Below are 27082 nucleotides of genomic sequence, written 5' to 3'. Positions count from 1 at the left end.
AACGAAAACGAAAAAGACAGGCACTTTACGCTGAGCCATTCACCCGAGGGAAATCGCGAGATCTAAAAGTGCAGCGACGAGTCACAGACGGAAAGGAAAATGTGACTCAAGGCCAGGGACACTTTGACATCGCAGTTGCCCACGTTTACGCCTCTTAAGTGTAGTTCCAAGTAGTCTTTATAAGGAGTACCACAATAGTTACCTTTGCTGGACGTTTGAATTCATCTTCTAAACATGCAGAAACGACGTGTGAACGACCTCGTGAATTTGATTGTCTATTTACAACTTCTATATTCACCATACACATCTATGGGTAAGTGGTGTCAGTGTCACTAAATAAATTGTGCATAATGAACTCTTCAGAATAACTAACGTGTGTCTGTAAGCGAGGATTTTAGAAGAAACAAAGGTTGTGTGTAATGAGTTGTCGTAGAATAATTTACAACCTAGTGTTAAGAAGGTGTTAAAGAAAAAAGAATGATCTGAAGATTTGACATCCAGTAATTGCAGACACCTGTTTAAAAAGATTCAGGGTCTAGTGCAAGGCTTCTGTAAAACTTTACATATCTTCTTTACGTGGCAATAAACGTATGAAAAGCAGACCCGCCTAATGATTTCTGTTACGTCAAATTTCTTTTCACACATCTTTGAAAGAGGCGCTCCCCGGAATTCACCGCGCACTATGTGATCATGAGAATATCATTGAGGGCACAGCGTACTGAAACAGGAGGCAAGCGATATTGTAGGCATACTTATCGGAAAACTGCAACATAAAGCGGTTCTATTGGACCTCGCTGCACTTCTAAGAACACAACTGACACGTTAAAACTGTCGCGATGTTTTATGAGGTGCTTGCCCACACAAAATCCAATTTCAAATTGAATTTGATACCGTGACGGAGATGAGATATTGTCAATTCTGGAGGTGAGATTTCGTCACCAATTCACGATGGGCCGAGGTACCTTCAAGTTGTCTAGAAACAATGAATTTTTGGTTTTTTTCGAAAATATTTTTCTTAGTGGAGAGCCAGGGTATGCATAAATGAGTGAATTTCTTCAACCCCTATCTCTTGTATGTTTCTGCGAGCTGATATCTATTAGTTCTTCATATCTGACGCTTAGTGTTCCATGTCTTTGGCACTGTAACTTAATTCGTACTAAAATTTTTTTTTTGTTGTGCTGTGCACGAAAGCTGTATACTATCGGTGCCGCTTTCCCATACGCCTGTTGCAGTCACGCTGTATCCATTGTTATAAATTTTCAGACATACAACGTAAGAACACAGCTTTTCTTCAAGATGTTTTCTGATCAATTGCACATCTAGTTAAGCGAAAAAAAATCTACTTCTTTGAAAAAACATTTCAAGTCGGCCTCGTACCTTACGAAGGCTTAGTAATGACATTCATTAAGGTCACTTTATATTTAATGACATAGCAGATACAGCAAATGTGAAAAAAGTGAACTCATCCTGATTTCCAATGTCCTTTGCGCAGGGTCTCCAGTGACGACAGTAGTGTTCCCTCGAATCCTAAACGAAAGAAGCGACAGTGGAGAACTGCTTGTGGCCATTCGTTCTGGCCATACTTTGGCTCTGAGGAAAGCGTCCGTGTTCCGTGAAAGACTGGAAGTCGCAACGTTGGAAGAAGATAGGACAACATTTCACTATGTAAAAATATTCTTTCAGTAGTGCACGAGAATGTGCGGGAAGTTTGAGCACAACTAAACGTCATTCAAGTACATATATACGTTCGAATGATGACAAGAACGATGCCGTGGGTGACGCGCAAGTCTCGAGTAGTGCGTAATAGGTATCAAAACATTCTTCAGCCGACTAAGGAGTTGAGCATTGATAATGAACATTTCACGATATCAAGCATTGTCGTCAAAGGAACACTGTCAGTGTGCACCTAAAATTTGTTCTGGTTTGAAGGGGGCGTCAACTTAATATTCTCGCACGAATAAAATGATGCAGCTGTATTCTACTACACTTATTGCTCACAAATAACAGGACAGGGGCCGAACTGAAGAGAATGGCTATTGCAATATAAAGAAAAATGCCGTTACCTTTCTTTAGGCCACTGCTATTGCAATGCGCCGACACAGTGTTCCTGAAGCAATATATCTTGTAATCCAAATTATTATCTAATTTCTCTCCCCCCACTGCTCCATCCTTTTGCAGGAAAGTATATGCTACTATTGCTTGTTCGTTGAAAATCCTTATTTCGTTTATTTCCAAAGTCTGCCAAGATGTCACTTCGCACTCAGCATTCACATAATTTATTTATTATTGAATGTATAAAACAAACTTTATTTAACACTTGGCAAGTACGATAAGACTCATATAAAAAAGCAGAGCACACGCCGAAGAGATGCGCACTCAAGTCGCGTAGACGCTTGCTGCAACATCCAATTTGTGTTATGATATGTTAGTGGTAGTGATATCGCCTGCTTTTCTGCAGATGAACGGTTCAGGAATGGAACGGAACCTCTACCATGACCCGCAAACAGGTGCAGCTGTCATGCTTACGCGTGGCCGGGGACTTCGACTTGTGCGTATACTACTCGCCTCTGTTTATATTATATGGGGGTAGTCAGCTTCATGGTGGCTACGGAAAAATTCACGGAGTCTCTTATGCATTCGCGCCCTTAGCATTCGCCTAAGACGACTCGAAGGCGAAAGCTAGCATGTTTTTTTTTGTTGTCTTCTCAGTCAATATACTGATCCTACCCCACGCCCTCCGAAAGCTTTCTGCACCTAACGTGGTTTTGCACTGCCTCCGTGATCGGCTCCCTTTTGACCTAGCGACGATGTCATATGATGGCGTCATAGTGACTTCCTGATGGCGTCACACATTTCGGTGTTCTGTGACGTCATGATGACGTGATATGGTGACGTCTTCACGTGATCAATTTTTTCATCACTCTTGTTGACATTGACACCGCCGATGGTCAATTTTTCGCGTTTGATGAGGCATCTAAGGCTTTCGCCTTAAATAAAATTTGGGGCAGCAGCGCACTTGTGGTGCGAAGGCTGAGGAAGCAGCGTAGCTGGTGGCGTTCGATCCCTTTCTTTTTCCCCCGTTCTAACCCCGTATTAGTTCTCCTCACCCTCAATTCCCGGTGCCACCCCAGTGCTATACTACATAAGGCTATGGTATGCTGCACCCTCTCCCACCACCATTTCTGTCCTCCTCGCCCTCACATAACCGATCGTCACCGTCACTTCCCTTTGCGACTCCTTTGCTGTACTGTATAAATACTATACAGGGATATACTATGCTTCACCCTCTCACCTCCTTTCCTTCCTCCTCACCCTCACTTCCCTTTCCCACTCCCTAGCTATACTATACTATACATAGCTATGCTATACTTCACCCTCTTTCCCTCCTCTCCACACTCACTTCCATTTCCCACCAGCAACGCATTGACATTATTCCCATAAAGGCTTGTACTCTGCAGTAGGACTTGCCCAATTCCTGTGGTACATACCCGCCAAGTGGTTTTCCTTGCCTACAGATTACACTTTACGCCCGGGTTTAACAAATCCGCTGTTAAAAGTGTCAGAACAGAAAAGAGACGACCTAACTTTGCAATCCCCAGAGATTTATTTGTAGGAGAAAAAAAAGTTAAATATAAAAGAAAATACATGTTGGGGCGTAGTGATGTTGCGTGGTTGAATTTCACGCTGTACATCGGCAGAGGGTGCTATTGCTCACTCTTTTTCGGATTATCATGGTGGCAGTACGATACGTACGCCTCACGACCGTCTCTATATAAATCTTTTCATCAGACGAGCAGGAAAGGTGGGGCAATCGGCGCTCACCGAGCAATTCTTCATCCCTGGTTGTGTGACCTGGACATATCCAGCCTATTCATATTAAGAATCAGGGGCCGCTCAAGGGGCCGCTCAACGAGGCACTTAAGACTTTCCTCTGAATGAAGAAGAAATAAAAAACTTGGTCTACGCTTGAGCTTTGCCTACAAGAGTAGAACGCGATATCGTAGTCGGACCCTGCTCGCATCACCCCCTCAATCGCTAGCCTGGCTTCGGTTCTCCGTGGACACCTAAACCGTGCCGCAACAGAAGGAACGTCTGTGCTTCTGTAAACTGGCCCTTTCAAACTACCCTAGAATGCTGACTGGTAGTACAACTGCGAAGTGCCCACTACGACATAATTCTTCTTTTTGCGGGTTTGCGAGGTAACGTTAGGCGACACGCGGACCTGCGCAGCTGCACACGTTGTTGATGCTGTTGTTGATATTGATAACCAATTATACCTGCGCGCTTTGCAATTGGTGGTCTTTTAAGCGAACAACTCGTTGCGCAATCCACATGTTTCGACGACTGGTGTGATTATACGCTTCTGCCATGCAGTATTATACATGTGGCAGACTCTCCTCGCACTACATAACATTCGTATAGTCTTCTTTTTTCCAAGGTGATTTTGTGCATTCGCCTGGCTCTGTGGTAGAACACCTGTTTGCCGCGTAGGAGTCCTGGGTTCGATTCCCATTCGAACCCAAGATTTTGTTATTATTTCTTTATTTGCAGCTATCTCAAACTTTCGCTCACGGACAACGCTCATTTTTTGCTCACAACCAATGACGCCGACGCCAACACCGAAATTTCTGCGACACAAGCTCTTTAACGCCATCGCGTTCAAACCTAGCCCTTTTTAGACCAACTAAAGCAGTGCTTTACAACAAATGCAAGTCAAGTTTACTACTTCTGAACTTTTGCCAGGAGTTAGGCAAACTTAAGAAGTTTTGACAAGTTGAAACAACTGTATACAGAAGGACAAGGACGGCTCACGTCGGTCGTCGTTGTTTTCTTATACAGTTAGTTGTGGCAGTAAGAACGTCAGTGAAAGAAGTGCTATGCTGGGAAGGCCTGTAGACAATAGTAAGGCAATTAGCAATATTACTTGTTACGTTTTAAGTCTCTCATGTGCAGTACTATTCATGGTGAAACGCACAACATTCTCGTTTTTATTCCGGGAAGGTCGGGATCTTGAGTCCTACCGAGCGAATACAGCCATCGCCTGCCGCAAAGTATAACGCAACAGGTAGCATTCAACATGACATTCAGCGACTAGAACAGAGGACGTCTGACGTGGACATTTCATCGGACGTCCTTCTAAAAGGTAAGTTTTCCTGTACAAGCCCATCTGCACATTTACTGGTGCTTTTTTATTACTAAATTTTGTGGCAGCAGAAAGGTAGAACGAGAAAACAAACGGAAAAATCAGGGACCTTAACAAGACCACGGCTAATTCGCAGCCATACGAAAAAGAACTGTGAACGCGCGCGTTTGCGGCGGCCAGCACCATGCAGCGAAAGGCGCTTAGAAGCCGTTTGTTCTTCAAAGGTACAGACGTTCTTTCACTCAGTTCTTAACCGATGATTGATGGGGAAGCTTTTGCAATAATGTGTGTGTGCTGCCTGCTTACTGGACTATACCCTAGTAGTCCCCCCCCCCGCCCCCCCCCCCCACACACACGGGCGTTTCAAGAAATGTGTCCAAAATCCTCAAAGATAGATAGATAGATAGATAGATAGATAGATAGATAGATAGATAGATAGATAGATAGATAGATAGATAGATAGATAGATAGATAGATAGATAGATAGATAGATAGATAGATAGATAGATAGATAGATAGATAGATATGCTCAAAGTCGCAGAAGTTCGCTAAGAAATGCTTCGCATTAAAAAAAAACGCAATATTTGCTCGACGCCTTCACAAATGCTTTTTATGTAGCGGCACGCACCTTAAAATGGGGGAACTCCGGCGATTTTTCGATACTCACCGATTCAATTAAACTTTCAACACATGTTCTCTTCGGTACCCTGATGATATGTGCCAAATTATACACCCGTAAGTCATTTAGTTTTTTAGAAAATGCATTTTAAATATTGGTAGCCAATTCTGGAATCACGCCTGCTAACGCGGGCCACCCTGTGTATTTGACGTAACGTATAGTAACGTGTCTTCCAACTGTCCTGTGTCTTCCTTTTTCCACCCCCGCCTCACCCAGCAGACGGTTGCAGCGCGCGTTTTCTTCTGCGAGGCGACGACGACGTGAGTGAAGTTGTTCGGTTTTGTTAGCTGCATAGCGTGTTAGCCGTCGTTGACATCGGGTCTTACAGTAAGCACGCGCAATATTGAGCAACGAGGAGATTGATGCGGGGCACGTCAGCTACTTCACGCGTCGGCGGGTCGAAATCAAGGGGCGATGCTTCCGCGCCCAGACAGTAGCGGCAATCATCACTGAACTCGTCACTGGTAAGTTCAGACATCACCGGCTTGCTTTTCGCGCGATAGCAGAAGCACGTGTGCTATGTTTACACCCTGGCCAGCCGTGGCAGCGTGTAGCGTATTTCGTGACGTCGTCGCATACCCAGCACGGAGCAACTTCCTGTTTCGGTTTCCGTTTCGACTCACCTTTTACTCCTTATTTAATATTATTCGCGAGTCTCAGGAAAATGAACCCTCCCCCCCTAGCTTTAAAGGACTGGTAATACTATTTGAAAACGGCATTATCTCAATGTGGTCGAAAATGCACCGGAGTTCCCCTTTAGAGACATCATTTGGGACAGTAAATAAATAAGTTAAATTAATTAACTTTTTTAATTAGCGGAGTTAGGAGGTTATGTCAAATGGGAGAATTGAAGTTATTCCTGCAAAGAACCCGTCGCAGCTTTGAGATGTAGAAAAAGCGTCCTCTAGTAATTATTGTGGCGTAATGAAATTCAACCAATTTCAAAGGCGAAACCAAAACTGAAGCACCGTTGAGCGCAGCAAGCTGACGATCAGAATGACGTCACTCTTCTAGACAGCGATTACACAGGTGTAGGACGTACACTAATCCAGTGATGTTCAGTGCAGGGAATTTTCCCTTTTTCGGGCAATTTTCAGCCGTCATTTTAATAGAAAGGGAAAAAGGGAATCTTTGCGATATTGCAGGGAATTTCAGCAATGGTGATTTCACCTAATATGACAAAAACATAGCAGTCGCATTGGGTATTCGGCTTTTGCAATGGCTTAATATGTAATAATGGGCTCGTTGGTCAGCCGTGATATTGATGAAGCAGCGCAAAAAAGACACAATTACGCACACATAAAGATGAGGCGAACACAAGCGCCGTGTGTGCGCGCGTCATATTATGCGGGCGAGCTTGTGTCTAAGAGAACTGATTTTTGGGCTAGCTGGTTTGTGACGTTCATTGAAGCCATAGCGCTGATAAGACAGGGACCACAGAAAAAGGAACCGAGCGCACGTCCCGTCCTCTTTCTGTGGTCCCTGTCCTATCAGCGCTATGGCTTCAATGAAGAGCTTGTGTCTTTTCGTGCGCTGCTTCATCAATTTCAGCAGTCGGTTCTGGCGCATGCAGCACGCAAAGGCAGAACCCTTAAAATTTGTTTCCGGTAATTATATGGAGCGATTTCTTGTTCACTCCGAGTGTACGACTCAAAACCCACGTATGTACAGGTCATGAGGTTACAAAGGCTATGCTTTTGTGCTGCGCAGGAATGCGGGTACTAGTCATGATTTGAATATTCGTAAACATGTCACACACACCCATTATATGCGCCCGTGTGTGTGTTCGCACTTCGCGCGCATTACTACCATAGTGCAGGGAAATGTGCAGGGATTTTTTTCGAAGTATGCAGGAAAAATGCACGAAATAGGGAATTTTCATGTCTCGAAATGGGGATTCTTCGGCGTAGGACGGAACATCCCTGCACTAATCCTGGACGTCTCGAAAGAATATGGCAGTAGTGCTCTTCCGCATTTCGGTTTCGGTTTCAGGGGAATTCAGGTGAATTCATTACTTCTAAATTATTACTACAGGCCGCTCTTTTGAAATCTTAAAGCTGCAACGGGTTCTTCGCATGAAGGACTTCGATTCTGCCACTTGACATAACCGCCTAACTCCACTAACTAAAAAGTTAATTATTTTAACTTTTTTAATTACTGCTTTTAATGATGTCTTTAGCCATCTTCATATGGCCACAAAAGTAATCTTGAACGCATGAAAAAAATATCGCATTTCTCTGATTTTTGAGGATTTTGGACACATTTCTTGAAACACCCTGTATATCGAGTTGATACCCGAGGTATATTGGTCACCTCAATATTTACTGCGTATTAAACCACTATGGATAGTAAGTGAAAATAAATATTAAACTGTACCCAATATATTTCTATCATTCAACTTACACGCCTTTACGAGTATTTTCCTAATATCTATAGGACGTACGCTCTAACAAAATATTCCCCTTAGCTTTCAAATATAGCGATATAGAACAGCCCTCTGCATTTGGGTTTGATACGATGCCATCATTTTCCAATTAGATTTCGAGTTAGATTTAAAAATGAAAATGCGATCTCTCCTGACTAAAAAGTTATCAAAAATGAGAACTGACTGCAGTTTAACATCATGATAACGAACACTGATGTAGCGAATTATTCGTTAAAGGGGTGGTGCCACCAAATTTGTGGCTTGCGCGTTGTTTGCTGTAAGCGTTTCCTATAGCTCCAGGAAGCACGAAGCACGCACCAAGATTCATGTATTCTTGCAAAATAATTTAATATCGCCTTTTTATGTGGACAACTTTCGGTTGCGCTTTCTGGGCGCCGAGGTTGGGCCATGACGTAGCAATGCAGGGGTCTTGGTCAGGTGACGCACTTAGCCAGGAAGCGATCGAAACTCGGCGAGTGATGTAGCAACCGATTCTTTGCCGGTACTAGGGTGGCTAGAATTGGCCACACTAGCCACCCTACCGGTACGTACGTTGCGGAGGTGGCGGAGGTCCGGAGGTCACTCACGTCACTACAACTTTCGTTGCCTCTCCTATAGAGCTACGTCTGTGTTCGCGGTCTTGATTAGAAGAATAGGGATTTAGGTACACTTTGGAAGTGAACTAAAATATATTCTAAACGTTTGCTGTGTCCGACCCTTCGTGTGGAGTGTCCTTGCATGCAGAGGAAACCCACAACAAGCTTGTTATAGCCCCAAAATTTGATGGCACCGTCCCTTTAAAGCGAACTATATACGAACTTTGGTTGGGGACACTTCATTTCAGCGAAATTCACTTTTTTACAACGAAACCGAAAACGCGACAGCCGCCGCGATGTCGGTCATAACGAAGAAATATTTCGTTCGCTAGAAGATCAAAACTCGAAAGATAGCACAAAAAGAAGTAGAAAACGCCCTCTCGTTCGTGGATACTGTGGAAAACTACATTCTGCACAGCGCTGTGCAAAGCAACCAGGTAAAGATCGCACCATTTTTCGAATAAATGTGAACGAATGCCGTTTTGTCAAACGAACTTTTTTCTGTTGCAATATCACCTTTTCATGTTCCGGTTTAGCTAGATTGAAATTCCACAAAGAGACAGGTAAGAATTACCTTTTTATATAATGGGTTTGAATCCTAGAATAATGCGTGTTTGTATTTATCATTTTTGAGCGAGCCAGCTTGCCGATTCCTTAGACCCCACTTTTATCATTTCTGTTACAACGAATACCGAATATAACGAACTAACTTATGGTCCCGATGCTACTTCGTTGTAACGAAGTTAGACAGTATTACTAACCACATTTGGGGTTATTAGGAACGATGTGAAGCCAGAAGCAGCGTACTGTATCAGCTGCCCTCAAACACATCTCTATTTTTCTGTACACATTCAATATGTTTATCTTGAAATGCGCTAAAGTGCTTTGGTAACGCACATGTAACGGCATGAGCAGTGTCTAGCGTAATAATTGGAATTATATTTTCATGTCACAGATAGCAATCAATATGCGAAGTCCTTGTCCTCTGTGCCTCCTAACAAGACTGAAACCCAAGTACCCGAGGCAAGATCTGGATCGTCATATTGTAAGTGGAGCATACTTGCCAAGAACACTGCTCTAATAGCAGCGTTCTTGGCATAGCTGATGACGCTATAGCCGATGGCGATGAATAATTATGGTTGAGCCCTTTGCAATGGGCCGGAAGGTTTAAACCACCCACCCGGTACGAAATTCGCATTGTGTGACGCCTGGTTGTTATTTTACTCTTCTACCACGTTATATTACATCCGTTAACATGATTCCTTGCCCGACATAAAGCCTGTACAGGGTCTTTTACAGAGAAAGCTGTTATGATACCACAAGAACAGCCTATTTTTGTGGCGTAGTTGTCCGCCGCCGCTGGTGTCCGTAACAGCTATCGCGCGAAATGACCAAAAGTACTAAATGAGAAAAACATATCCACGATCGGATGTGATTTGAACCTGGGTCCTCTGCGTGGCAGGCGAGTGTTCTACCACAGATCCAAGCGGGTGCTTGAAGCTTCTTCGCAAAAAGACCCAAGTGACAAAGTGAATATATACCAACTGGCCCAAGCAAGTACCCTTATAACCTATATAGGCGTCATGTCGGGCAAGAAATCACGTTAACATATGTCATATAGCGTGGTAGAAGACCACCGGGCGTCACACAATGGGAATTGCGCAATGGGTGGGTCATTTAATGCTTCCAACCCATAGCAAAAGGCTCAGCCAAAATTCTTCTTTATCATCAATCACAGCATAAAAAAATTCGGCAGATCCCACGTACCGTGGGAATCGATGTTATGCGAAGCATGCACGAGATGGTGACTGTGGCGTAATTTTTCACATTGAGCGAAACGTTACGGAATGACGCTAGATAAATATGGGAGTGGTATACGCACACTCATATGTTGAAGAGTCGCATATGTATTATATAACCAGTTGTTTGCAGTTGCGTAACGACGCCAACAGCAACGTGGGTGTTACCAACACCAGACGCGGTAAGCTGATATGTAGTGCTTATATTCTTCAATACTGGATAGCACGAATCCGAACAGGACAAAGAAGGAACACAGATGCACAGGACAGGCGGTACTTACAACCAAACTTCATTCAGGAAAGTTTCCTTAGATATATACACAGCCGAGTGGCACGCGCAGGCGCACTGCACGTACGTTACAGTCACAGTTACAGTTGTTATGCTTATACTTGTCCGTTATGACGGAGTACGCACGCACGTTTCACGAGCCCGTGTGTATGTGTAGGAGGGGGTCTTGACAGTTCTTGAACAAGGTCAGCATCACCGTGATCTGTGAGCACCAGCAGCTGGACCGGACTTGTTAATCGGATCCATTCGTGATCGCGGCTATGAGGAGTCTAAATGTAGTGAAGTGCGAGGTGTGGTGCAACTGGTGGAAATCCTGGATACCTCTTACTATGAAATGATCTATGATGCCTCCTGTCGTGCACGTGGCAGCGAGGTCTTTTAATGCCCTCTCCACATCCAAGCAGTCTTTCACGCAGTATAAGGACCAAGCGTTGTTGGGTCTTGATAAATCAATGTTGGAGTCAGCGGTAATGATGAGAGGCCTGGTCCTCTTCGCAGATTTATTGCAGGATGCATTGATCCCGGTTTTTGCGTAATCCACGTGGTCCACGTTGCGGACCATGTGGACGAGTAGATGGTAGTTGAGCGTCCTCCAGGGCTGTTCGGTCTTCAGCTTCCTCACTTTCCTTGCGTCCGCCCCGGTGGTGTAGCGGTTAAGGTGTTCGGATGCTGACTCGAAGGTCGCGGGTTCGATCCCCGCCGCGGCGGTCGCATTTCGATGGAAGCAAAATGCTAGATGCCCGTGTTCTGTGCGATCTCGGTACACGTTAAAGAATCCCCGATGGTCAAAATTTCCGGAGCCCTTCGCTACGACGTCTCTCATAATCATATCGTGGTTTTGGGACATAACACACCAACAATTACTAATATTATCTCTTTCTTTTCGTGTCGATGTGTGTGTGTTCGCGTTTACTGTGTCGGTTGAGACTCTGTATCACCTGTGGCACATACCCGCATAACATTAACTGTGATTTATGGTTATGTGCCACACGTGACTGAGAGAAAGGGTCTCATGACGTATGTGACAGGTATTTTGCGTTATTCATGTCATGACCAGTGAATCGTGTTCGTCGTACACTGATCCCCTGCTATGCCAATTTTGGTACATTACAAGCTATGGAGACGACCAGGAGAACGCCCAGACGTAGGCGGCTAGATAGATAGATAGATAGATAGATAGATAGATAGATAGATACGTAGATAGAAACGGCCAAAGTGCCTGAGGTTCGCTAAGAAATGCTTCGCATTTAAAAAGTGCACCTAATGCTTTACAGGCGTGTAGCGGGTACATCGCTTCCCCGCAGAATAACGAATAATGGCATAGTGAGTATGCTGCGTGTTCCACGCAGGCCTGGCGTTTTTTTCAGCGAAAGCTGTTATGAGATGACAACAACGGCCGTTTTTGGCGTCGCAGTTGTCCGCCGCCGCCGCCGGTGTCCGTAACCGCTGTCGCGCGAGATAACAAAAAAATATCTGTGATGGAACGGGCTTCGAACCTTCGTGGGAGCCCAGAATTCTACCTCAGAGCGATGCCGGTGCTTGAAACTGCTTTGGAAAAAGACCCCATACTGGCTTTATGTCGGGAAAAACCACATATACATATGTAATATAGCGTGGTAGAAGAGTAAAATAACAACCAGGCGTCCCACAACGGGAATTGTGTAACTAGGCGTCACGCAATGCGAAGTGCGCAACGAGTGGGTCGTTGAATGCTTCCAACCTATTACAAAGGACTCAGCCATAATTATTCATGGTCATCAGGAAGAGCATCAACAAAGTGCACATAATTCCTTACTGATTTGTGGCGGGTACCACAATTCTCTGTAGAATGACGAAAAATGGCATAGTGGCTGCTTCCCTGCTTCACAAAAACTATGATGATTTGTAGCGTAGTGCGTGCATCGCAAGTGTATTTGTATTAGTTGCCAAGGAAGCCCACAAGGCCCCCGAGATCTATTTCCTCAGGGCCTCAGTGAAGTTCTTTCCCTCTTTCTCTTTCTCACGTTAACATATGCTATAAAGCGTGTTAGGAGAATGAAATAACGACCGGGAGTCACAGAACGCGAATTACGTAACTGGTGGATCGTTTAAAGCTTCCAACCCATTACAAAGGGCTCAGTCATACATTTTCATCGTCATCAGCCGCCGCATCAGCCAAGTGCGCACAATGCCTTACAGATGTGTAGCTGGCACCTCGCTTCTCCGTAAAATGACGAAGAGGCGTAGTCGGTGCTTCCCAACTTCACACAAATGATGATTTATGGCGTAGTGGGTACCTTGCAAATGTACTTGTATTAGTAGTCCCAAAAGAATTTATAACGCGGTCTAGAAATGCCGCTCTTCGAGAGAGAAAGAAAGGTTTATTGTGGCAGAAAAGCTGAGAGGTTGGCCTGAATCAATCTTCTGGCCTGCTACTCAGCGTTAGGAAAGGGGAGGGGGTGGGAAAGAGAGATGGTGTTAATGATGATGAGGTGGAAGGTGGCGATGAAGCAAAACCTTGACTGTTCAGAAACTATTTACAGTCTCTTGTCGATTTCTGTCTCGAGCGAAAACTCGCTCAGCGCTTTCAGAATATCGCTCTGATGACGAGGTGGTGGTCCCAGCAGACCTTTTTCTGAAACTTGCTGCTTCGCAGATTATAACAAGACGGTGGCCATCGCATTCGTTTGCGTGATATATTCCGGGCAGACGCACAAGAGGTGTTCTGTTGTCTCAGGAGTGCCACATACCTCGCTCTTGGGACTGCCCGCACAGCCGATAAGGTGTAGGTAACGACGAGTGAACGCCACCCCTAGTCACTATCTGTGCGGTAGGCTTGTGCTGCACCTTTTCATGGTTGGAGATATTCCAACGTGCATGTATGGATAGAGTTCGTGAAGACGGCGGTGACGATAACCTGGTGAAGACCAATATGCTTCAGTATTTTCGCGGAAGAGTGTATATACAACGGTGTTTGTATCCGTTCGGGAAAATGGAATGGCCAATAATGTGGCGTTATCATAAGCCATATTTGCCTCCGCATCGGCTTGCTCGTTTCCATGTAGGCCACACTGCCCTGGAATCCACTGATACCTTTATACGATGGCCAGTTTTTAGGGCTACATCGTGTGATTCGGGTACTTCTTGAGAAAGAAGATAATATGGCCCTCGTTTAAGCGCCGAATTTATTACTTGAAGCGCTGTTTTGCAGTCACAAAATATAGTCCAGTTGTGAGGAGGTTGCTTCGATATATAACGAATTACCTCGCGGACCACAATCTCTGCCGCCGTCGATGTTGTTCGGTGGTCTAGATGGAAGCGTTCGCTGGTCTTCAAACTTGGTATGACAAACGCCGCTGTTGAAGCAGTGGGTGACAGAGACCCGTCTGTAAACGCATGTATAGAAGCGGCATATTCTGTAGATAGGTACCATAACGTTAATTGTTTTAGGCTACGTGAGGGTATACGCGATTTTTTACCCACTCCGGGAATGAATAAGCGCACCTCAGGTCTTGATAAAGTCCATGCTGGTATTTCTACAACTTTTTCCGGAGCGAAGCCTGAGGGAATGATGCTCTCATGGCGTGAGATGGATTCTGCAAAAGTGCTGTCCTGTCGGTGGGTGTGGATCGTTGGTAGAAAATGACGATCATGACGGGTCAACAGTCGGATATATACCCTTAAAGGTTCGCATTAAAGATAACTATCTATGGGAGTTATGCGTGCTTCTGCAATAACTCCCATCGTTGAAGTACAGCGCGGCAGCCCAAGACATGTTCTCAATGCATGAGCTTGCAAGCAGGACAGGCGAAGGCTGGTCATAATAGGTAAGCTGCATCGCAGGTAGCCTATGAAAAGTGCCTCATACAGTTGGAGCAATGACCTCTCTGATGGGCCCCATTTCATGCCTGCTATATATCTAAGCATGTGTATAAATCTGCTTAGTTTGGATCTAAGCATCGACACATGCTTCGGCCAGGACAAGTTTCGGTCAATCATCACTCCTAGGAATCGTTGATGCGTTATATATGGTACGGAAGCGCCATCAATTGTTATCTGGTAACGGTGCATCGCTTTGCGCGTAACTTCAAGCGCCGCACACTTCGCAGTCGCCAACTGTAGACCTGGCGAACGCAAATATTTAGAGGTGATTGACACTGCACGTTGTAGTCTTGCACGAAGCTGTGGCCGTGAAACGCCGGAAACCCATATGCAGATATGGTCTGCGTACAGGCTCATCCTGGCGGTCTCTGGTACTACGTCGGCGAGTCCAATTAGAGTTATGTTGAAGAGCGTCGGGTTTAGAATGCCGCCTTGAGGAACACTACGAAGGACTTCATGACGGCTCGTCTCTCCATCCGTTGTCGTCATAAATATGGTCCGGCCTGTAAGGTAATTCATTATCCACAGAAACATCCTTCCTCCAATCCCTAGCTCCTCAAGTGCGTCAAGGATGGCGTCATGTAACACGTTATCATATGCACATCTGACATCAAAAGGGTGCACCTGTCAAGCGTCGACGCTTCTTTTCCTGTTCGACAGTTGATACTAAATCGATCACATTGTCGATAGAAAACTTCCTTTTGTGAAAACCTGTCATCATGTCTGGGTAGAGGGTGTTCTTCTCAAGAAACCATTTTCTCCATGACCTTGCCTACGCTACTTACCAGGGCAATTGGTCTGTAGAAAGAGAGGGCAGGAGGTGTCTTGCCAGGCTTCAGAAACGCCACGAGACGACTGATTTTCCATTTGTCTGGCACAATGACTGTGCTCCACGACGCACTGAACATGGATAGAAGAACAGTGCGTGCCGCTTCCCCCAGAGAACAGAGAGCAGCATACGGGATGCCTTCTGGTCCCGGTGCCGACAAGCGTAGAGTAGAAGCAAGTGCGGTATCTAGTTCTTGCATGGTGAACATGACATCAAGGCGGTCATCGAAGGATGACGGGGCTTGTCGGTCGTTTGTTGAGGGAGTACCAGTAGCTCCAGCCAGAATGATTTTGCAGTAGTCCTCAAAAACGTCTACTTCACTCGTATGTTGCCCGACCGACAGAGCTCGGAATGGGTATTTTTCTTCAGGAAGAAATCGCAGGCTGCGCATTATTTGCCATATTTTGCAAAGTGGCTTTCGAGTATCCAGGGAAGCACAAATTCTTCGCCAGCGTTTAGTGTTCAATTTGTGAAGATGTCGACGTACATGTCATTGGGCTTGGAGACATATCCTAAGGTCTGAAACAGATTTCATTCTTCTGTACTTCCTCTCTGCGCGGCGACGTACCGCAAGCAGTCTTTCATATTCAATGTCGACGGAGGTTCGAGGTACCAATATACTTATGTATGTCATCGTGTCTTGAAGAGTTGAGGTTATAATACGTTCGAGGTCCGGCGGCGTACATTGATTTGAACAAGCGTTTTCAACCGAGCTTTTTCTCTGACTGTGCTGCGGTTTCCGCAAAGACCTGGCGTTTTTTTTTTTTTGCGAAGGGGTTACACGCAGCGGCATAATACTTGCCTTCCACGCAGACTGGGCCCGGATTCCAAACCCGCTCGATGCTGGATATTTTTTTAAACAGGAAAGTGTTTTATGACGGGGTCCACCAAGACTTCACTGACGTATTTCTGTCATGGATATGTGACGTTGGTAAAATGTAAAACAACGAATGACAAAGAATGCTAGAACAAAAACAGTTCCGTCACCGGGAATCGAACTCACGCCCTCTCGGTCCGCGCCGATAGGTGCCCGACTCCCTACCTACTGCGCTACCGACGCACATGAACGAGTCTCGACAAACGCGCCATATATCTCACACATTCTCTCTCGCATGGTGCCATTGGTTGGTGGGGCGGCAAAGAGCAACATAGTAAACTTGCTATGTTACTTTATGGGGGCGGGGCGGTGCGACCATCCGGGAGTGGTGAAGTACTGCGTGATGACCCTTACGAGCGCCGATAGGAAGCGATTCTGTGACGACAGAGTTAGGGCGCCTCGATGCCAGCGAGGAACGCTGGCCGCACTAGCACTGAGGAGGTGTTCTAGCTGCAGTTACGTTCTTTGCCTTTCCAGGGCCGGACTGGAGAGGCGCGCAGGCAAGAAACACCTGCACGCCTCTCCTGTCCGGCTGTGGCCTTTTGCTTTGTGTTAGCGTGGGACGGCTCATTGTCGAGTATTGAAGCTTCTACAGGAACCAACGGTGTTTTTCCGCCACCAACTGCTTCGAGTGCGAAAGCGCCGACTAATAAAACTGCTGAAATAAGCGCCGTAGAAGGCAACGATGTAGACCAGCGAATGTCGCACCTTGGTCAGTGCCTTGGTACGAGAGAGACGCCAGCGGTAAGCGGAACGCCTTCGTGCGTTCACGGCTAAAGCTACGAACCTCTGCTTCCCGCGTTCCTGAAGCGCAGTGTGGTAGTGTATGCGTGAGCACAGGCGTAAGCTTTCCTATTACTTTGGAGCGCACATCTTACCGTTTCTCTCCCTTCTCAATGGACGAAGTTTTGAAGAAGTGCATATCGAGTACCAATGTTTATTTTGGGCTTGCTGATGCCATCTTTGCTCGGGATTCACGATATGCTGTGTCCAGGTATATGTTAAGAGAGAGAGAGAGAAAGCGAGAAGAGGAAAGGCAAGGAGGTTAACCAGACGAAAGTCCGGTTTGCTACCCTGCGCTGGGGATAAGGGAATGGGGACTAGAAAGAGGAAGAGAGAGAGAGAAGGAGAGCACTGCACGTGCAAAGGAGTACAATCAGTCACTGAGGCTGGAGCTTCTCTGACCTACGTGACATCAGCGCTCTGACATTCCATTGGGGAATCGCAGCATTTGAAAGGGCCATGGGCGAGCTGTGGTGATTACTGAAGCGCTGAAAACACTGGATCGACAATCTCCAGCAGTTGCAGGGCAGTTCGGGCTGTCGGAGTGTTTAGCTTGTTCAAAAGCATGAGTATGGTGTCCAGAAGAGAGCGAAGCATCGCAACAATGTCCTGGTCTTTCTCGGGCATGTCGTCGCGAACCAGCGCTGTCGTTGACTCGGTCAATGTCTGCTGCGACCATTGGAGTCGCTGTGGATTGTGCTGTGGCTTTGGCTGTTGCTGTGGTTCTGGCTGTGGCTCTGGCTGCAGCTTTGGTAATGCCGGCCATGCTTCAGAGTCCATGTGTTCTTGTGCGGTCTTGTCCTGAGAAATCGACTCGGACGTGTCTGGTCTAGGAAGCAGAGGAGGAGGTGTCACCTGTGAACTGCGATTCACAGAGTTCCTTGAACCTCTACGGCGTCGGGAGCGTCGCTTTCTGACGACAGCAACAGCTTCCCGACGAGACGAACGGTCTCGCACCATCTGCTTTAGGATCTCGTTTTCCTTCTGTTTCTTGGGGCACTCATTTGACGAAGCGTCATGGGACCCGAGGCAATTGCGGCACTTGAGGACCGTGGCATTGCAGGAGTCTGCAGCGTGTGGTTCGGCGCAGCGCGAGCAAATTATCGTGCTCTGACACACGGCGCTTACGTGTCCAAACCTCATACATTTGTGGCATTGCAGTGGCCTTGGAATGAACGGTCGTACTGGATGCCGAAAGTGGCCTACCTTGACATGCGAGGGCAGAGATTCACCCTTGAATGTCAGTTTTAAACAGCGAGATGAGCCCATGCGCGACATATGTAGTATAGGGATGCCATCTACTGCTGGTTTCACCAGACTTGGCAAGTCTGTGCTGGAAAGAGAGACGTCCACATCGTAGATGACACCAGTAGTGGTACCACTGCCCAGTGGGATGTAGGAGCGAACTTTTATGCCATCAAGTTCCGTTATTTTACTCAATGGGCTCAGTGCAGTCTCATGTGCAACGTCGACAGCCAGAACATTTTTTCGTGAGTTGACTCTCACGTCCATTACTTGATTTGGCACCGCCGCTTCGAGAAGCACCGAGACCGACTGTCTGTTGAGTTGTCTCAGGTTGTCGGTAGCGAGTTCTGGTACGAAAATAATCGTACTGACTGAGGTCTTCCGAGTAGATTTCAGAGTTGACTTGCCTGAAGAAAAGGGGGATCCGGTGTTTCTTCGCTTCGCCTTGCGGCTTCGTACGAGCTGAAAGTCGTCATCGGACCAGTCCTCACTGCTGAGCGAGTGGACACTGGTTTCATCGCTGTCCGCAGCACTATGGAGCCCAGTGCGCTTCCTGGAGACCGCCGCCGCTGACGCCGCCATTCCCGGCAGGGGTGCGGGGACGTCGTCTATACTCGCACCGGCGCCAGAAACGAGGCGGAGATCCAGCGGTGCAGGCAGAAATATTAAGAAACTAGCGGATCGGTAGTCACAAGCGTTAAGAACTTCAGCTACCACAAGGGCTAAATCGCCACCAGGCGTCAACGTGCGTGCATCCACGTCAAACGATGTTGTAACTGCCAAACACCAATAGACACTGTACAATACAATGAAGAATCAACCACGTCTGTGAAGGCACGCTTCACTTTCGTGTTATATCGATTTCTATGACGAAGGGAGCACCCATGCTTTTTCTTTTTCCATTTCGCGCGATAGCGGTTACAGACACCGGCGGCGGAGGCGGACAACTTCGGCACCGAGATCGGCATCAAATTTGCTCTAACATCAAATTTTAACATGCCGGGGTCCACCAATATTTCAGTGACGTACTTCCGTTACAGATATGACATTTGAGAAAGAAAAAAAAAACTAAGAAAAATATCCGCCGCTGGGAATCGAACCCACGACCTTGCGGCCATGTCGGTAAGCGTCCGACGCTCAACCGACTAAGCAACGACGTCAAATGCTGAACTCCTTACGAACGCGCTTTACATCTTTCACACATTCTCTCTCGCACGGTGCTCTCTGTTAGCGGTGTAGGTAGGCGGGTCGGAGGGGGGTGGTGCCGCCGTCTGTGAGAGGTGAAAAGAAGTAATGCGTAAGGATCGACGCTTACTACAGCTTACTCCGAGATTGCGCGCGATCTCAGAGGTCATAGTTAAAGCCTCTCGATACCAGCGAGGGACACTGGCCGCGCTGGCGTCGCGGAGGCACCCTAGACGCAGTTACGTTCTTTGCCTTTCGCTTCGTGTCTGCGTGTGCCAGCTCATCGGAGTATACTTATAGCAGCTTCCAAATGCATCAACGGGATTTCTCCGCCGCTGACTGCTTCGATTGCGAGAGCACCAACTAACAAAACGGCCGTAATACGCGTTGCAGAAAGGACACGATTTGGACGGGCGAATGTCGTGCCTTGGTGGAGCGAGACAGAGGCCAGCGGGTCGCACGCGTTTGCGGCTCAAGCTATGAACCTCTGCCTCCCGTGTTGCGGAAGCGCAGTGTAGTAGTGTATGCATGAGCACAGGCGTCGGTTACCCATTACTAGAAAGCGCACACCGTTCCGTTTCTCTCCTTAATTGACGACATTTTGAAGAAGTGCATATCGAATACCAGTGTTGAATATGAGCTTGTTGGTGTCATCTTTGCTCGCGATTCACGATTCGTTGTTTCCAAATATATGTTAACACCTTCAGTTATCATAATGGTTTAATCATGATCATGGGCGTTAGTCGTCGCGATGGAGACATGCCACTAGGCGTCAACATGGGTACATTCACGTGAAACGGTGCTATAGCTGCCAAAGACGAATAGACATTGCACAAGCTTTAATACATCACTGCACAATAAGCACTACTTCTGTCAAGACACGTTTCACTTTCGTGTTATACCGATTTCTATGACGGATGTATCAGTCATGTTTTTTTAAAATCTAACTTGGTGCCTTGGCAGCTGGATCCTGTTCAAGTCTGCGGCAATCCTTCAGCCTCCTATCGCTTTTTGCTACCTTCAGCAAGAAATCAAGGAGAGATAAGCATTTCAATGAAGCAGGAGATGCTTGCCTGGCTATTCGCCTGACATGCTACTCCAGGTGCTGGGTGACGATTATGATATCATCATCATCATCATCAGCCTGTCTACGCCTACTGCAGGGCAAAGGCCTCTCCCATGTTCCGCCAATCAACCCGGTCCTGTGCTTTCTGTTGCCACGTTATACCTGCAAACTTCTTAATCTCATCTACCCACTTAATTTTCTGTCTTCCCCTCTGTCACAAAATGCGCGCACGGTGCGCGGCACTCTTCGAAGAGACTGGCCCACGGGAGGAGGGGCGCACCGGAAGAACGGAGCGGCGACTGACGTCAGGTGGGAAAGGAGGAAGGAGAAGCGCGGCGCATCTGCCGCGGTCCCGCGGTCACCGCGGTGGGGAAGCAGAGTTCGCCGAACGGTTGCAGCAGGTGGAAGAGGGGTCGGAGGTCAGGCCAAACGGTAGCCGGCAGCCTGAACTTCGCTGTCGAGTCCGCGATAGGTACTCGCGGAATCTTCGGCGGTGGCGTAGAACTGGTGTTCTTGCCCAACTTCGGCCAGCGGTAGACAGCGGAGCAGCAGCCCGGAAGCCACCAGCTCGGACCTTCGACCTGACACCTACACCACTCAGATAAGCGCCATGTTCGGCGGCTCTCCTCTCTCTCGCCGGGACTTTTCGTAATCGGGTGCCATCCCGAGTGTGTTTATCCATCGAGTGTTGTTTTTAGTGTGTACATGTTAGCGTAGTTTTCATTTATCTATTGTCGCGCGTATTTCTCTTTGTTTTGTTCTTTTGAGTTCAGTGTGGTTATCCATCGAGGGTTGTTGTTAGTGTGTACATATTAGCGTAGTGTTCATTTATCTATTGTCGCGCGTATTTCTCTTTGTTTTGTTCTTTCGAGCTCAGTGTGTATTATTTTGTTACCTAGCGTACTCTGATGGTATCGTATTAAAGTGTACTGTGTAGTGTATGCGCGGTCTCCCGACTCTTGCCCCTGGCCCCACGTCCGATCAGGCGTGGACCTATCGCCGGTCACTTTCGAACCACGCACTTCACGTGGGGTGGGTCCGTTGTCCGCCCACCCCCTCCAATCGGAGAGTAAATCTTTGACAACTGGCGTCCGCGGACAGGACTTGTTGACCACGGTCGAACGTGGCCACGGGGCAGAGGCGGCAGAACGAACACGGTCCGCGAACAGATTAGCAGAGCCGAGATATGGCCGAAGAGGCAGAGCGCCTTGTCGCTGTCGGGAAACAGCTAGGCTACGAGGGAACGGCCCTTCAGGAATTTCTGCGCGAGGAACGGGCCGCACATCGCGAGCGCCTTCGAGAAGTCGAGCAGCGAAAGCGGGAGGAGGAAGAACGCGAGAGAGAGCGAAAGCGGGAGGAGGAAGAACGGGAGAAAGAGCGGAAACGCGAAGACGAGGAGCGCGACAGGGCGCGCTCGGATCGGCGCATCGTCGAAATGGAGAAGGAGATGGAGTTACTGCGCCTGCGGAGCGAGTGCACGAGCAATAATGGCAGCTCGGAGGGCATGTCAAACGCAGCCGCGGTACCGACTCACTTCACGGGGGTAGGCGCACAGAGGCTGCTAGCACCGTTCAGCGAAAAAACCGACGATCTGGACGCGTATCTGACGCGCTTTGAGCGGGTGGCCGAAGCGCACGCGTGGGCGCCGGAACATTGGGCCACGGCTCTCAGTACGTGTCTGACGGGGGAAGCACTCACTGTGTTCAGCCGCATGCCAGCATCGGAGGCGCTGGTGTATGAAAAGGTTAAACGGGCCCTCCTACTTCGTTTTCGCCTCACGGAGGAAGGCTTCCGAAAGAGGTTCAGGACGGAGGCCCCCCAGGACGAGGAGTCGCCAGCGCAGTTTTTCGCGCGGTTAGAAACTACTGGGAGCGGTGGGTGCAACTCTCAGAGGCAAGCCGGTCATACGAGGGAGTCAAGAACCTTATCTTGGCGGAGCAATTTCTCGAAAACTGCAAACCGGCGTTGGCATTGTTCCTCAAGGAAAAGAAGAGCCGCGACGTCGAGGATCTCCTCCAGAGGGCCGAAGAATATGTCAGCGCCCGAGAGACGATCAATTTTGGCAGACGGGATGGAAAACAAGGGAGCCAAGGGTGAGACATCACCGAGGGGAGTCGAGGCAGGCGACAACCCAACAGCGGAACGGCGCTCCGGTGTTATTTGTGCTCACGACCGGGACATTTGGCATCACAATGCACGAACGGTCACAGAAATGCGAGCGGCCAGCCGCGCACCGTGAAGAACGTCTCGGCCTGCGTTGGAGATGGATATCTCGAACTGGAGGACGGGCAGCGCGTGCCCGTCGTGAACTTGGGCATGGCGCACGTCACGGGTGACCTCCCTGTCGTCAAAGGCCGGGTCGCGGGGAAGAACGTAAAAGTATTGAGGGACAGTGGCTGTAACATCGTCATTGTTAACCGAGACTTCGTTAATGCATCAGACATGACAGGCAGGTGCAGGGCGGTTTACCTCGTAGACCGTTCAGTGAGGACATTACCGGAGGCCCGAATATACATCGATACGCCCTACTACACAGGGGAGGTCTTGGCCGCATGTATGGAGAGCCCCTTGTTTGACCTCATACTGGGGAATATCGAGGGCGCCCGGGCCCCCGCCGACCCAGACGGTGCATGGAGTGAGGCCGATGCGCGGGAAGACATCGACGTGACACCGAGGCCACACAAGCGGCTGGAGCCACCAGGGATACAAACCCAGTCCCAGCCGATAGCCGCGGTGACAACACGCCGCCAAGCTCAGCAGCAGACCTTCCAGGCGGTCCAGAGTTTGCAGGTGCCACCCACTCTGGCCGCAGTCACTCCCGATCAGATGAAGGAAGACCAGATGCTCATTTTTTTTCTGAGCTTATTTCTGAGCAAATATTGGGATGTGTGGAACGAAAACGGAAAAACGGAATTTGCGACCGGGACGGAACGTCCAACGAGACGGAATGTCCAACCGAGACTCAATGTCCAACGAGACTGTATGTCCAGCGAGACTGAATGTCCAACCGAGACGGAATGTCCAACGAGACTGTATGTCCAACGAGACTGAATGTCCAATCGAGACGGAATGTCCAACGAGACGTAATGTCCAACGAGACTGAATGTCCACTATTGGACATTCAGTCTCGTTGGACATTCCGTCTCGTTGGACATTCAGGCCGCAAGCGGGAAGACCAGCGGCGGGATGACACCCTGCAACAGCTCTTTCGGATGCAGAGAGAGGGACGGAGCGGGAAATGCAAGGGCGGGTCGTTCGCTATCCGGCTCATGGACGGGCTGCTGTATAGGGAATACACGTCGGAGTCGGGGCCGAAGACAGTGCAGCTGATTGTCCCGAGACCGCATCGCGACCAGGTCCTTCACCTCGCTCACTGCGGGCTGATGGCAGGTCACCTGGGGAAAAGAAAGACCACGGACCGCATACTAGCCGACTTTTTCTGGCCGGGTATGCATAAGGATGTGGAAAACTTTGTTGCCTCTTGCGACATTTGCCAGAAGACGACCAACCGCGGATCGGCGAGGAAGGTACCCCTCGAAAGGATGCCACTTGTCGACACGCCATTTCGCAAGGTCGCCATTGATATCCTGGGCCCTTTGAAACCAACAACCCGAAGGGGTAACAAGTACATCCTGACACTGGTCGACTACGCCACCCGCTTTCCGGAAGCGATTGCCCTGCCCAGTATAGAAAGTGAGCGAGTGGCCGAGGCACTTCTGAAAATTTTCTCCCGGGTAGGCGTACCGGAGGAGATGCTGAGCGACCGTGGATCAAACTTCACCTCTGAACTCATGTCGGAGGTGGGACGCTTGCTTTCGTTGCGGCTTCAGACGACGACTCCATACCACCCAATGGCGAACGGCCTGGTGGAGAAGTTTAATGGGACGTTGAAGAAGATGCTGCGGCGCATGTGTACGGAACAGCCCAAGGATTGGGACCGCTTCATCGAGCCCCTGCTGTTCGCCTACAGAGAGGTCCCACAGGCCAGCACTGGGTTCTCCCCGTTCGAGTTGCTATACGGGCGGAATGTGCGGGGCCCCCTTCACATACTCAGAGAGCTATGGACTGGGTCGCGCCTGGAGGAGGAGGTGAAGACGGCCTACCAGTACGTTGTCGACCTAAGGGAGAGGCTTGAAACGACGTGTCAGATGGCCCATGAGGCCCTTGACCAAGCAGGAGAGCGCTACAAGCGCTACTATGATCGTGGAGCGAAGGCGAAGATTTTGCATCCGGGTGACCAAGCGCTCCTACTGCTGCCTACTGAGCACAACAAGCTCGCCATGAAATGGAAGGGACCGTACACAATCAGAGAAAGGAAAGGCGAGGTCGACTACGTGGTGGAGATAGGTGATGGTGCGAAGACATTCCATGCGAACATGTTGAAGAAGTACCACACCAGGGAACCGGAGCCCGGGACGCCAGTCCCAACGGTCGCGGCAACAGCCAGTGGGCAAGGAGTGCCAATGTGGCCATGGGAAGAGCGAGGAGACTACCGCGACGTCGCCGCTTCCGACAAACTCAGTGCTCAGCGGGCCACTGAGTTAAAAGCATTAATCTCCCGACACAAAGATGTATTTTCGGAGCGACCAGGTGTCACCGACTGGGCTGTCTGTAAGTTATCGACGACAACGGAAGAGCCGGTACATGTACGACAGTACCCCCTTCCCTTTGCGGTAAGACAGGAAGTGGAGGCAGAGGTCGCTACGATGCTTCAGATGGGGGTGATTGAGAGGTCTCACTCCCCATACAACGCCCCGACCGTGTTGATCAAGAAACCCGACGGCACGAACAGGTTTTGTGTGGACTTCCGACGGCTAAACGAGGTGCTGATCGCAGACGCAGAACCGATCCCGCGAGCGGACTGCCTGATCGCGGAGGTGGGAAGCCGGAAGATATTCTCGAAGATGGACCTCGCAAAGGGGTACTGGCAAGTGCCCCTAGACGAACAGTCCAAGGAAAAGACGGCGTTTTCAACGTCGAACGGACTCTACCAGTTCAAGAACATGCCGTTCGGCATAAAGACTGCTCCGGCTGTGTTCGCAAAGCTCATGCGGAGACTCCTCGGTGATATTGCCCACGTCTACCACTACTACGATGACGTGCTCATTGCGACGGATAGCTGGGAGGACCACCTGTACGCCTTGGAGCGGGTGCTGGCGAGGTTGCGGGAGGCGGGAATGACCGTTCACCCCAAGAAATGCGAACTGGGCTTCGACCAGTTGTCTTTCCTGGGCCACAAAATTGGGAGAGGAAGGCTGGACCCCTTGGAGGCCACCTTGGACAAGATACGCGAGGCTACACCGCCAAGCACCAAGCGCCAAGTTCGGGCTTTCCTGGGACTGGCCGGCTACTACCGCGAGTTCATCCCAAATTATGCGACGATCGCCGCACCTCTGACGGACCTGACAAGGAAGCGGGCGCCGAATCAAGTTGAGTGGGGAGCCCTCGAGCAGGATGCATTTGATAAACTGCGGAGACTGCTCACTGAAGCACCGATTCTGCAGATCCCAGATTTCTCTCAACCATTCGTGCTACGCACAGACGCCTCCGATCAGGGGCTCGGCGCCGTCCTATTGCAGGATAAGGGGGGAGTGCTTCACCCGGTTGCATACGCGAGCCGGAAGCTCCTACCGAGAGAGCAGGCCTACGCTGCCATTGAAAAGGAATGTCTCGCCATTGTATGGGCAGTTAAGCGATTTAACTTCTACCTTTACGGTAAGCGATTCACGGTCCAAACGGATCATCAACCCCTGAGATACCTCAAAGAGGCCCGATTCACGAACTCCCGGGTGCTCCGATGGGCCCTACTCCTGCAGGAGTACGACTTTCGCGTAATAAGTATCAAGGGCACCGAGAATGTTGGCGCGGACTACCTCAGCCGGGTGTAGGCGGCCGCAGAGGTATGAAGAGACACTGTTTTTTTTTTCTCAGTTAACTGTACTCACTTTTGTCCTGTTCATCTCTCCCTTTTGTTCATCTTATGCTCTGTGTGCGTCTATTGTCGGGAGTGCCCGCGACAGCTTCGGTGCAGTGTTGTGTGCGCGAGCGCTTGCGCTGCCCTGGAACACATCGACGTGACGTTGCGCATGATCGTCGGGTGCTCGGACCGCTTTAGGTGCGCGCCTGTGACTTTGTGGTGCGTTGAATGTTGAGTGATAACATTCTTGTCGCCGGGGTGGTGTCACAAAATGCGCGCACGGTGCGCGGCACTCTTCGAAGAGACTGGCCCACGGGAGGAGGGGCGCACCGGAAGAACGGAGCGGCGACTGACGTCAGGTGGGAAAGGAGGAAGGAGAAGCGCGGCG

General features: G+C 48.9%; 1 protein-coding gene across 1 annotated transcript in view; it reads left to right on the top strand.

Moving 5' to 3' along the window:
- Positions 1-226: 226 nt before the first annotated feature.
- Positions 227-27082, top strand: part of LOC119394808 (metalloproteinase-like) — a 51048-nt gene continuing 24192 nt past the window's right edge. Inside the window, exons 1-5 of the mRNA XM_037662112.2 lie at positions 227-313; positions 1493-1665; positions 2459-2548; positions 5002-5143; positions 9799-9888. Of these exons, the coding sequence (XP_037518040.1) occupies positions 235-313; positions 1493-1665; positions 2459-2548; positions 5002-5143; positions 9799-9888 (574 nt within the window). The 5' untranslated portion in view covers positions 227-234. The remainder of the gene's footprint in view (positions 314-1492; positions 1666-2458; positions 2549-5001; positions 5144-9798; positions 9889-27082) is intronic.

Source organism: Rhipicephalus sanguineus, chromosome 5 (assembly GCF_013339695.2).
Source record: "Rhipicephalus sanguineus isolate Rsan-2018 chromosome 5, BIME_Rsan_1.4, whole genome shotgun sequence".
Taxonomy (NCBI): domain Eukaryota; kingdom Metazoa; phylum Arthropoda; class Arachnida; order Ixodida; family Ixodidae; genus Rhipicephalus; species Rhipicephalus sanguineus.
This window is presented reverse-complemented; position numbering and strand designations above follow the sequence as displayed.